This window comes from Panthera onca, chromosome A1 (genome assembly GCF_046562875.1).
Source record: "Panthera onca isolate mPanOnc1 chromosome A1, mPanOnc1 haplotype 2, whole genome shotgun sequence".
NCBI classification, from domain to species: Eukaryota; Metazoa; Chordata; class Mammalia; order Carnivora; family Felidae; genus Panthera; species Panthera onca.
In genome coordinates, this window is record NC_138339.1 from 212263045 (window position 1) to 212276322 (window position 13278).

Below are 13278 nucleotides of genomic sequence, written 5' to 3' on the forward strand. Positions count from 1 at the left end.
CTCCTCTGCTCCCCCCCGCCCGGGCCGGGTTCCGTTCAGGAAATGGCCCGGGATGAGGTCCCCAGCTGCTTCCCAGCCGGGGCAGCGCTTCCTCCGCCGCCCGGGCTCCTACTCGCGCGCCGCCCGGAGCGCCTTTGTCCGGCCAGCGGAGGCTCTCCCCGTGGGGCCGGCCGCTGGCAAACCGCTGACGACGGCCCTCGGAGGACCGTTTCCGTTGCTCCATCGAATTCTCAACTTCTGACTTGATTTTAGAGCCGGGGGGAGGGGGGTTGGAGGAAGGAGACGAGGAACCCAGACGGTGGGGTCAGCGTGCGGGCCGGGAGGGACCGCTCTTCCCTCCTGAGACCGCGCCCCGGCCGTCACCTGGGCGCGCAGGTTCCTATGGACCGCCGGCGGCGGAGGCTGTTCCCGGCCGGGAGCCGGGAGCCTGGAGCCACGCCTCCCGCTAGCCGCTACAGCCCCGGCTTTTCCAGGGTTCAAGGGTTTTGGCAGGGATGGAGTGAGAAGCTAACCTTAATCTCACTTCACTTGCAGCCCGGAGGTTGGGTAATTTTAGGGACCGAGAGGAGCGTGTGCGTGTGTTTTGTGTGTTTGAGGATAAGGAGGAGGAGACCGGGGGGCTTTGGATTTGTTCCCTCAAACTCCTCCAACTTCCTTCTTTCTTCTAATTCAGACAGTCAGAACCATCTCACATCCCTCCAGGGATTCTACCCCGGAATCCCCGTCTCACTCAGAGCTCTGTAATCCTGTGTGGGCTGCCTTTTCCCTGGCATCGAATTTTGGCTCTCCACGCCCTGCCTCGATGTTTGCTACTCCGTGTTGGGTGAAATTCTTGAGCCTATCTGGAAAGCCTCGTCTGAAATTTCTGGCCTCACCCGTGTTCTGTTCAACGTGTTCGGATGCTCTTTTCCCAGGGACTCTGCGTGTCTGCTCAGGCTGGCCCCCTGCCTGTTAAGAGCTTCTAGGTCAGGTGCCAGGCTTGGTTTTCCTTTTTCTTTTCTGAGTATGTTACACCCTCAGCTCCTTTGCCCAAATACATTTCTCTGCCTCTTGTTTCCCGACCTTTCAGAAGTGTCCTTGGACTCTGATCCATCTGTATCTGCAGCTGTCTTTGCTTTTGGAAATTTGAACATGTCCTTAGGTTGGCCCATCTGCTCGTATTTCTTCTGTGGTTATCACTGGGGATTAAATTATTCCTGAAACTAAAACTACAGTTCAGTTTTGAAGTTTAAATCAAAGACCATTGAGAACTAAACTTACTGACCTGATTTTGTTACTTTTTTACTTTTAAACTTTCCTATATGAAGTATCTTTTGAACCTGGATGCTGTAAGCCAACACCAATCACATGGAAAAGTACCCTTTTATGTTCATTTTGCTCTAGGGTACTGATGGCAGAACTACTTTGTGCCTAGAAAAGTAGAGAAAAACTTCTAATGTTGTTTTACTTAAGTGGCAAAAATGAAAACGCTCATGTATTAGCCTTTAAAACTAGAGCCCTAATAGGAATGTATGAATGAACCATGACACTTTATCCAGACTGCAGAACTGTCCTTAAAAAATCAGGTTTTTTTTTCTTTAAACACTGAAGCCCCTTTTATTTACTCAGCAGATATTTTATCCAGCACCTACTATGTCCCGGGACCGTTGGATATAGCAGTTAACACAGACATTAATCCTTATATTCTCACAAAGCATGCATTCTTAACAGAACATCTTGTTTCATATGTTAGTAGTTGATATTCAGATAGTCCAAGAAAAAAAAAATCTTCAGAAGTCTTACATGTGTGGCACAAAATGATACTTAAGTGATTTTATTTGAAAACCTGTGGGCATACATGTATGACCACAAAGTCTAAGAGGAATTCTCATTTAAGTTCTTTAAAAAAAAAATGTTACCCAAATTTCTGAAAAGTGATGTATAGGAGAAAAAGGGGTGATAAGTTAGGGAAAAAAGAATACTTAAATTTTAATTATTTCAGACCTTTGGATCTAAGGGAGGAAATATCAGCTGAATCTAAATATATATTGAAAGACACAAAATTCCTCAAAATCAGGGATTCCTCAGTGTCTCTTGGGTCAGTGATCCCCTTAAGAACCTCACCAAAGCTGTGGAGTCTCTCCCCACGATGTACCTATGCAACATGCCATATAAAACCAATAATAATATTTCAAGCAAACCAGAGTTCCTGAAGCCCAATCTGTGGATCCTCACAGACCTTGGACTAAGGAACGTCTGCTTTGACTAGGAGTCCATTTGGCAGTTATTGAAGATCTGCTGTTTGATTGCAAATATAGGCAACTTTAATACTTTACCATAAAAGTATACTCATTTATATTTATAATAGGAACATTTAATATTGAATAGGAAATATTCACATCACACAGACCCTGAATTCTTCCTTATTGTGCATAATAGCATACCTATAAGGATTTACTCTCCTCATTCTTTTTTTGATGAAACCTAAAACATGATGATATGATTCCATGATTCTACATGGATCTACTCAAAAGAGTAGACATAATCTCAGGTACTGATGTTGAATAATAGTAAGGAGAACAGAACTTCTGGCCTGCAATGTACCCATGTCTGGAGTTGAGAGTCAGTTACTGGACTTCATGACATTTTTCATATTTGGAGATAAAATGAAATTATTTAGTTAAGTGAGGGCATTTAAATAAACAGCCTTATCATTCCTCCAGCCAGGGCATTGGGCCTGAAAGAAGATAAATGTTAACATTCAGGTTTCTGTGTATTTTCTTTAATGCTAGCTTTAGAATGCAATCATATCAGTGGAAATAGAGGCATTACCTAAATTTCTAATCAGTACGAAAATATTTCGGTGGTGGGAATAGATGGGTGGGAAGACACTTAGCCAAATATCATAGATGATATCCTGGGGTGGGGGTGAGGGGATGGGTAGTTTGAATTCTAGCCAAAACTTAAAAATTGTGGGAGTATTTACAAAGTAGTCCTTAGACAGTGATACTAGGATTGTAGGGTACATTTTACTTACTAAAATTTGTTTTTATTTTTATGTGGTTTTTGTCTACTTGGCTCTGATGAAACTGTTCAAAACTAATGGAGAATTAGAAAAGTAAGAGTTCCAAAGGAAAAAGGGCAAAAATGTAAACGAGAGGCTATAAGCGTATTTATGCGTTAGGTCTAGATGACAGTGGGTTTTGCCCTAGGCACGGGGATGACCATTGGTACATGAAGTTATATCATGATTAATAGGAAATCTTTTTCATTCAGGTAACAACCAAGGACATTTTAATGGAGTAAAGTTTTGAATGTTAAGTTCCAAATATGTAACAGTATATTATGGAAAGTTTGAATGGAAGCAGGCCTGTACTTATTCAGCCAGCAGTGTTCTTTTTGCATGGTTTCCATTGATTAGGAATGTGCATCCTAGGACGTGACTGTTTGAAAGTGCCAACTTGGGTTCTTCAGTATATAAAGGTAGAGTTCTATGTATTTGTGATATAATGTTTAACATAAAAGCACAGAATATATGGGATTTAAAAGTTGCAAGTGGATATTAAACTCTTGTTTATAAGTAATGCTTAATAAGAAGAATATAATTAAAAATATCTATCAGTAAGAATATGTTAATATTCATAAAGTTGTTATCAGAATGAGAATTGGCTGTGATTTATACATCTTGAGTGTAATAATTTTTATTTCTTTAAATGGGGCAGGAAGCCCTATAAAGTAGAAACCCAATTTAGTGGTAGCTTCTATTTCCCTTTCATCCTGAATGCAGTGTCTACATGGCTTATGTCCAAGTTTTTAATAGTGTGTTTGTGATATGTTATGTTCCAAACAAAGATTTCAAAGTAACAATAATAAAAGAAATATGTAAGACACATCTAAGAAATTATCTGAAAACACCAAGTAAGGAAAAAAATCAAGGGAATCTTGTCAAAGAAATAATGCAATATACTACATATTTGAAATTTGTTTCAGTTGTCATTTTGAGCTACATTAAAATGGTTGAAAATATGGAGCTCTTGACATTGCTATTATATTTTTAAGGGCAGTGAAGTGCATTGCAGGTATATGATATAAGGATTGGATATTCATTCTGGGAAGTTCTAATTTATGGATAAGACCTGAGAAAAATCTAATGGATTGGGTACCTTACATGAGGGATTACTTGAAACAATCTCAGAAGAAAAGAGGGTTTTCATGAGTTGCCTTTTGTGGGAAATGAAGTGACATTCCTTCGTTTACCTACATGGTATTTTCACTCTGAGTGTCCTATAAACTGTAGAGCAGGGATAATTTATTTAGCATGAGTAGGCTAAGACTGGCTATGCTTTCAAAGTCACCACCAAGTTTTAGAACTTGTTACAGGAGTGTTTGAAGAGCAGGGATAACTGATGGTAAATTTTTATGGAGTAATAAATACCTTTACTTTGAGGTATTAATTGCCCAGCTCTTGCACATGAAACTCTTAAGATATCTGTAAGCAACCAGTGTTTGAATGAGAATGAGAAATGTATTGAATTCTCTAATTCAGACCACAGAATGGGCATAGGTGTGAAAACAGTGTCAGTTTAATAGCCTGGATTCAGGAAAATGTTAACTATACAAAACTTGAAAGCCTAAAGTATGAATGAAAACATAATTGACTAACTTTTGTATAACAAAAGTTGGTGCAGTAAAGTGAGTAGAACATTAGAATAGCTAATCACATGGTTTTGACTTTGGCCCCAGCTCATGATTTTGGGCCTCACTTAACACTAAAGGAAGAGTCTGAACTAGGTTTATTCTTTCAAAAGGCCCTTTACTAGGTGTTCTTGGCTACACTTTCAAACCTTTGGACTCCTCACTGACCAAACAATTAGGTTGAGCTAAAGACCATTATTTTGATCACTTTTTCTCTTAAAGCATTCCCTTCACGACAAAATATTCTTTGTAGATATAGAATTACATATCTACAAAACCATAAGGGCTCCAAATTTATTTTGCCTAGCTCCTTCCCTTCGTAAAGAAGACAACTGAAGCTAGAGAAGTAGCTTCCATCAGTTAGTATTTCAAGGCATCAATCTCCTACCTTGGAAGATTCAAACCATCACATTTTACCTTTTAACGAACAGTGTGGATATACAGTATTGGGATTGAATATTGTAATTTATAACCTCTTAGAACTGTTTGGACATAGCAATCAAATTACTGGAAGATTTCAACTAAAAAAACCCAGAAAACAAAACAAAACCCTAACCCCAACAGAATGGTAGTTTGGAGGACTCTTAAAGGTCATGTCAACTGAAAGCGTAGAAGGCCATGTCAACCGAAAAAATAGGAATGGGTACTGAAGGACTTGAACACGCTTAAGAGATTAAATGCTTTACTGAAGTGTGAAGAGACTCCACAGTCTGGCGGGGACTTTTGCCCTACTTAAAAATACAGCTAAGTTTAGAGTTCTCTGTGGATGACAAGAGGAATCTGTCATTTTAGTATCTTCTCCCCCAAGTCCTCCCACACCTACAAGGGTTCTTTGACGCTGAGCATGCACAACGCGCCGCAAGGCTGCTATTCCCGAGTGCCCGCGTAACCGGCTCACTTGGGACGAGTTGTGAGCTGTGGCTGCAGCCTGCTGATCCCGTTTCCTCCTGCTCTGGTCCGGGTTAGGGAGTGGCTCTCCCAGGACCTCCAATGTTTTCGTGCTCGGGCACTGGCGTTCACATGGCTTCAGTGCATTGTTTCCTTCCAGGCAGTCTCGCTTAGCGCTTCAGTTTAGACATTTATTTTGCATTCTGTGGTCTTGGGCTGCGTGTGCTCTCCTGTTTCTGCGCTCTCTCCACGCCCTTCCCGGTTTCCTGTTAGCCAAAGGGATCGCTCTTTCTGAACGAAAAGTTCTCAGAGCGGAGTGGAACCTCCCGGAAAATGCTCTTCTCTTCCGTGTGCGCCGGATGGAGGTGGGGGTGGGCCAGAAACTAAACACGGCGGTCGGGAGAGCTGAAAGGACCCGAACCCCAAGGCAGAGGCGGGAGAGGTATGGTTCATCAGAGATGCGCTGGGGGGTCGTGAGACTGACAAGGGGCAGCGCCCATCCATCTAGGGGGCCGAAGGGACTTTTATTCAGTGGGAACCGTGTGGTAAGGCCCAAGACTCGACAGAGATTCTAGGTCTAGGGGGTGGCAGGGTGTACCCAAGGGAGTCGGGAGGAAGCTGTAGGTTACCCTTCTACTCCTAGGGCCGTTCTTGTCCCAGCGGCCCGTGAACCGAGGAAGGGAGGGAGCATCGCCACTGCCCGGCCTGTGGAGGGTGGCTGCGGAGATTTCTTGCCCCCCGACCCCCGCCCTCTCGTCCATCCTGGGGAGCCCAGACCCCACAAGAGGTGGTAGGTTGCCCCTATCCCTCTGTCACTCCCATCGTCTCTACCCGCGCCAAGTCGTATTCTGGGTCAGGAACCCTGTAACGTCTCGAGGCTGGGTGAGCAGGGGTCCCAGGCGGGCCGGGGTCCGCGTCCCCCGTGCGCCACTGCGGTCGCCGCTTTGGCCAGAGCCCGGAAGAGGGGCCTGGAGGGCGGCCGCCGGGAGGGCGTCTGATCCCGCGCGACCCTTTCCCCGCGGGGGCGGCTGGGGGAGCGGAAGATGGCGGCTGCAGCCGGGCGCGGGGCTCTGGGCCCGGCTCGGACCGAGCGCACCCACTGACCGCTGCCGCCGCCCCCGCAGGGCGGTGCTGTGTCCCCGCAGGAATCGGAGAGGATGGCCGGGGCCGGCGGCCAGCACCACCCTCCGGGCGCCGCGGGAGGAGCGGCCGCCGGGGCCGGCGCCGCGGTCGCCCCCGCCGGTGCCTCGGCGGGGCCCGGAGACGATTCTTCCGACAGCGAAGCGGAGCAAGAGGGACCCCAGAAACTGATCCGCAAAGTGTCCACCTCGGGGCAGATCCGGACCAAGGTGAGGTCTAAGGGGAGCGCGGACGGCGGGAAGCTGCGGGGCGGGGAAAAGGAGCGAGGGCGCCCGGAGCGCGCGGAGCGCGCCGGCGATCCCGGGAACGTGGGCCACAAGGTGAGGGCGGGGCCTGGCCCGGGGGCGGGGCCCGCGGGAGCCGGACAGCCGCGCGGCAGGAAGGGAGTCCCGGGCTCCGCGCGAGAGGCCGCGAGGGTGGGCTCCCGGGGAGCTCGGCGGCCGACGTGGAGGAGAGGGAACCAGCGGCTCGGCGGGAGCGTGGGAAAATGCTGAAGCGCTCTTGAGAGTTCCCACTCACGGAACTTAAAAGGACTGTTTTATTTTTTTGTCTTTCCTGCGTGCAATGGTTGGGTGGAGTATGTGCATTGCGTAGGGAGCCCAGTGCAGGCCGACCAGCCTGAGTTGCAAGAAGCCCCCCACCTTTCCTTCCCGCGGGCCCAGGCCCACTCCGAAAGGTTGTTTGAGGAGGTGACAGCGGACACCCCCCTTTTGCCTCCCGCTGCCCTTTGGAAGGCAGAAGCCAAGGCTCCCTGCCTGTGTAAGTGATGTTCGAGGTTAAGCACACCCTGCGCGACACAACAGCGAGCCAGGCTTTTGAGTCCTGGGTTCCTGCTAAGTGCAGAGTTCAGATCTTACCAGCGATGGTTAACTTAATGAAAATTAACCTCTTTATGTTATGTGGACTTACTATGTTGTGTTAACTCTTGTGTATGTAGCAGGTGCTTTTGACTCTTGACAAATCAACAAAGTTGATTTGTTTTAATTACATCTTAAGCATATACATAGCAAATGCTTATCACTGAAGGATTATTTATATTTTTAAGTTTTCATTGTACTTTAAAAGGCTTACTTTAACGATCAATTATCCCGGGTTGGATTTTAATGAGGTATTTGAAAAGAATCAAATTGAAAAGAATCAAATCACGGGAGTTGTGTGCTCTTTAAAAATAAATTTGCTGGGTGCCTGGTGGCTCAGTTGGTTAAGCTTCTGACTGGGGCTCAGGTCCTGATCTTGCGGTTCCTGAGTTCTAGCCCCGCATGGGGCTCTGTTCTGACAATTGACAGCCTGAAGCCTGCTTCGGATTCTGTGCCTCTCTCTCTCTGCCCCTCCCCTGCTCACTCTCTGTGTCTCTCTCAAAAATAAATAAAACATTAAAAAAATAAATTTGCAAAAGTTAATTCACTATATAGTTATTTTTATGAGAATTTGTTTCCTAAGGTCAGTGGACCCCTGTATGAGAATAGAACTTTTATTGTAGGTCTGTGGAGTTGTGCTTTTATTAGCCTGCCTCCTTATTTTCTAAAATAAGTATGTGTAAGCACACACAAGTGTTAGCAAGATTCACTTAGCAAAGAGTCAAAGATTGCTTCGGTCATTTTTTTTTTTAATGTTCATTTATTTTCGAGAGACAGAGAGAGAAAGCATGAGTGCGGGAGGAGCAGAGAGAGGGAGAGAGGGAGACACAGAATCCCAAGCAGTCTCCAGGCTCTGAGCTGTCAGCACAGAGCCCCATGGGGGGCTAGAACTCCCAACCAGGAGATCATGACCTAAGCTCAAGTCAGATGCTTAACCGACTGAGCCACCCAGGTGCCCCACTTTGGTCATTTTTTTAAATCTGCACATCTTGTAATTCATTTTAATAGTGATATTCTTTATAGAATTTATGATAACCTAAGGATATGGGGTTTCATGTATTTTTAGAAGATTAAGCCTAAAGAAGATAGGGACTTTCTAGCAGTGCCTTTAACATTTGAAATCTTACTTTAAAAAAAAAAGTTCATAAAACCGTGTTACTAATGGCAACTCAGCAGGTTTAAAAAATGGTGTATTTTATAGATTCATATGAAGTGGTTAAAATTCCATGCAAACTTATATTAAAATTAGCTGGTGAATTTATACTGTTTGAAAGAAAATATATGGCTCTAATTTGTGTTGAGTAAAGTTAATTAAAAATTTGGGGGGGAGTAAAACTAAAATTTGTAGGTGTCGTGAATTCATGGTAATAGCTAAGATTATACTCTTCAAATGTTATATTCTCTGTGATTGGGGGTAAAGCATGTGTTTGAGACTAAGAATAATTTCAAAAAGCATACTTATTACTGGGTTTCCACTTTCTAATAAAAATATTTCGCACATATTTTGTTCTCATGATTATACATAGTGATCACTAAATGAAATATTTCTTAAATTTCCCAAGAAACATTTCTTAAATTTCAGAAATTCTATATTTTATACTAACTCATACAAATGCATGTAAGTTCATCAGCCTTTTTGTATCTGAACACCTGAGATCCAGGCCTAAAACTCTTGAGACCAGTGAGTCTCAACTTCTCTCCCTGCCCCCACGGGCAATCCAGACTGTTCATACCTGCTACAGATTTCATTAGGTGTATCTCTTTATCACACAGTACTGATTCTCAAGGAAGAGAGCTAGTGCAGTGAGGGGATTCATAGAATGAGAATTGCTAAATTGAATAGTGGTGCCCAGTCTTCAATTATGACCCAGCTAAAAGTTAAGGGAAAAATCTTTTAGAAAAAGACTATACTTGCTTGATTACCTCCACAGATATGCAAGATGGGACAGTCTGGAGGAAAAGGAGGCCAGGACTAGCCCAAGGCCTGGTGGTTTTTAAGACAGAAAGCCGTTTTTGCTCATACATACGATTGATGCATCAAGGGACCATTAGAGCTGACAGGTTATGGTTATTAGTGGCATCTTTGATCCTGGAGGAATAGCAGCCCAGGATGGTGTGTGTGGTCCATGTACACATCCCTATGCACATATACACATATATTCATGTGTATGCATATATATGCTGTCTCTTTATAAAACATTTGTATGTAGATATACAGAAGGCCTACAGCAGAGTGAGTTGTACCTAGAAATCAAAAAAAAATTTCTTAAATGAATAACTTAAATGAATAATGTATATATTATACACTTGCATATAATGCTTCATATATATGGATATTATTGTGAAAACAGAGTACTTATTTTAGTTTCTTTTAAGAGCCTTAATGAGCATAAAGCTGTTTGGTTAGTTTAGGTTTGGGGTCAAAAAGGCCACTAAAGTAATTACTTTATTTAAAGTGTTCTTTGTTGTAAATGCTGGTTAATGTTTTAAATAATTTGAATAATTTCAAATTAATTGTGGCACTTGGAAAGTCTCCAGGTTTTTCTTTAATTGAAACAAGTAATAATACATATAATAAGATATTTAACAATGTGAGAGGATATTCAGTGATGGGAGGGTATCCAGGGACAAGTAATCTCCCTCTTCCTCCAGACCTTGTAGTCTCCCATCTCAGAGGCAATTGTTGACATTTTTCTTGGTGGGCTTCCAGAAAATGTCTATGAATATACATATGTTTCTTTCAAAAAGTACAAACGGGAACATTCCATACACATGCTGTGTCTTGTTTGGAGCTATAACATGATCATTTCCCTAATGGCGTGTATACATCTACCTCATTCTTCCTAGTGTTGGGAAAGTATTCCATGATATTAGGTTGAACTAAGAGAATTTGCTATGTCAGTAGGTCAAAAATGGTCAAGAGTAGAATGGTGGGTTGCCAGGGGCTGGGAGGTAGGGGAGATGGGGAAATGTTAGAGACAGGCTACAAACTTTCATTTATAGGATGAGTAAGTTCTTATGTTCAGCATAGCGACTACAGTTAATAATACTGTCATGTATCCTTGAAATTTGCTGAGAATAGATCTTAAGCATTCTTAACACACAAACACACACATTAACTATGTGAGGTGCTGGATATGTTGATTGACCTAAGTGTAGTAATTATTCCACAATGTGTAGGTCAAATTATCACATTGTATACTTTAAGTATATATAATTTTGTTTGTCAATTATATCTCAGTAAAGCTGGAAAATACAGGTTGAAAGTGGGAAATTTCATGTGGTTCAACCTAACATGATATATCATCATTTAATTACCCACTTCTCTATGGAAAGAAATACGGGTTATTTTAGGACAACACTAATCTCGGGGTTTATTTGCAGTGGATATAATGACTTTTAAAGTAAAGAATAAAACTAGCATGCTTTTAAAATTAGTGTGGTTTAATAATAAAATTCTCATGCACATCTTAGTACCTACCCCACATCTTTGTTCCTCTTTTCATTTTTCATTTTATTCCTGTTTCTTTGTCCTTGCTGTGTACTATTTCTCTCTCTCTCTCTCTCTCTCTCTCTCTCTCTCTCTTTCTGTTTTTTACTTTTTATCTATCTCTGTTTCAGCTAAGTAGAATTTCAGGTAGTTTAATCTGGCTGCCCAGGTGGTAAACTCTAGAAAATTTTGTGGCTGCTTCGATTTCCCCAAAGGAAAAAAAAAATCCTTACTGTACAAAAGTGAAAGTGGTGCTGATGTGGGAAAACCAGGAGCTATAATTCATCCTATCTCTTCCTATCTCGTTACTCTTGGCCGTTATTCCTAATCCTTAGTTCTGTCTTAAGGAGGAGGTTGATTTTACATTCAGGTTTACTGTTGCAGAGGATTTCACGTGTATTTATTGAGAAAGAGACATTCTGAAACAACACTAATATGAACTCAGACCAACTTGGTTTTGAACACGAATGTGGAAGAAGCTTCATTTGCTTCTTGTTGGCCAGTGAATACTGTGGCCCATGAATACAGGGAATCGCTGGAGGAACCTTGGTCAGATTTGTAGGCTAAGATTGTTGAACCATCATAAGCCACGTGGTATCAACAAATGAACCATCTCAATGACTTTTTCTTTTTCTTTTTTTTTCTCCAAGAGATCCAAGTAATGTTAACTTTATGGATAGCATACATATAGAAATTTCCAATACATTGATCTTACTTAATTTTTTAAAAAATGGTTTATTGTCAGGTTGGCTAGCATACAGTGTTGGCTTTGGGAGTAGATTCCCATGATTCATTGCTTACACACAACACCCAGTGTTCATCCCAAGAAGTGCCCTCCTCAATGCCCATCACCCTCTCCCCGGTCCCCCGTATCAACCCTCAGTTTGTTGTCTGTATTTAAGAGTCTCTTATGGTTTGCCTCCCTCCCTCTCTGTTTGTAACTATTTTACCCCCCTTCCCTTCCCCCATGGTCTTCTGTTAAGTTTCTCAAGTTCCACATATGAGTGAAAACATATGATATCTGTCTTTCTCTGACTGACTTATCTCACTTAGCACGATACCCTCCAGTCCTAGACACGTTGCTGCAAAAGGCAGGATTTCATTCTTTCTCATTGCCAAATAGTATTCCATTGTATATATAAACCACATCTTTATCCATTCGTCAGTTGATGGACATTTAGGTTCTTTCCACAATTTGGCTATTGTTGAAAGTACTGCTGTAAACATTGGGGTACATGTGCCCCTATGTATCAGCACTCTTGTCTATCAGCACTCTTTATCCTTCGGATAAATTCCTAGTAGTGCTATTGCTGGGTCATAGGGTAGTACTATTTTTAATTTTTTGAGGAACCTCCACACTGGTTTCCAGAGTGGCCGCACCAGTTTGCATTCCCACCAACAGTGCAAGAGGGTTCCCATTTCTTCACATCCTCACCAGCATCTGTTGTTTCCTGACTTGTTAATTTTAGCCACTCTGACAGGTGTGGGGTGGTATCTCAGTTTGGTTTTGATTTGTATTTCCCTGATGATGTGTGATGTTGAGCATCTTTTCATGTGTCTTTGGCCATCTGGATGTCTTCTTTGGAAAAGTATCTATTCATGTCTTCTGCCCATTTCTTCAGTGGATTATTTGTTTTTCAGGTGTAAGTTCTTTATAGATTTTGGATACTAACCCTTTCTCCGATATGTCATTTGCAAATATCTTTTCCCATTCTGTCGGTTGCCTTTTAGTTTTGCTGATTGTTTCCTTTGCAGTGCAGAAGCTCTTTATCTTGATGGGGTCCCAGCAGTTCATTTTTGCTTTTAATTCCCTTGTCTTTGGAGATGGGTCGAGTAAGAAATTGCTGCAGCTGAGGTCAAAGAGGTTGTTGCCTGTTTTCTCCTCTAGGATTTTGGTGGTTTCCTGTCTCACATTTATGTCTTTCATCCATTTTGAGTTTATTTTTATGTATGGTGGAAGAAAGTGGTCCAGTTTCATTCTTCTGCATGTTGCCGTCCAGTTCTCCCAGCACCATTTGCTAAAGAGACTGTCTTTATTCCATTGGGTATTCTTTTTGCTTTGTCAAAGATTAGTTGGCCGTACATTTGTGGGTCCAGTTCTGGGTTCTCTATTCTATTCCATTGGTGTATGTGTCTGTTTTTGTGCCAATACCGTAGTCAATGACTTTTTCTGACAATGAGTCATCTCAGCCAAGCTCTTGAAGCTTCATGTGTCAAAAATATCTCCTA

At 42.7% G+C, this 13278-nt stretch overlaps 1 protein-coding gene and 1 long non-coding RNA gene across 5 annotated transcripts in view; both read left to right on the plus strand.

Moving 5' to 3' along the window:
* DGKH (diacylglycerol kinase eta) overlaps positions 1-13278 on the plus strand; it is a 182021-nt gene that overhangs the window by 362 nt on the left and 168381 nt on the right. For 3 of the 4 annotated variants that reach the window (XM_060637086.3, XM_060637084.3, XM_060637087.3), the window contains exon 2: positions 6687-6911. In XM_060637086.3, coding sequence (XP_060493069.1) covers positions 6687-6911 — 225 coding nt within the window. Of the gene's footprint in view, positions 1-5889; positions 6005-6686; positions 6912-13278 lie in introns of those variants that run through there. The other variant, XM_060637085.3, reaches the window with a different exon arrangement.
* LOC144612934 (uncharacterized) lies at positions 4-4005 on the plus strand. Its single transcript, XR_013550147.2, has 2 exons — positions 4-499; positions 674-4005. It is a non-coding gene; the product is annotated as an uncharacterized LOC144612934 (long non-coding RNA).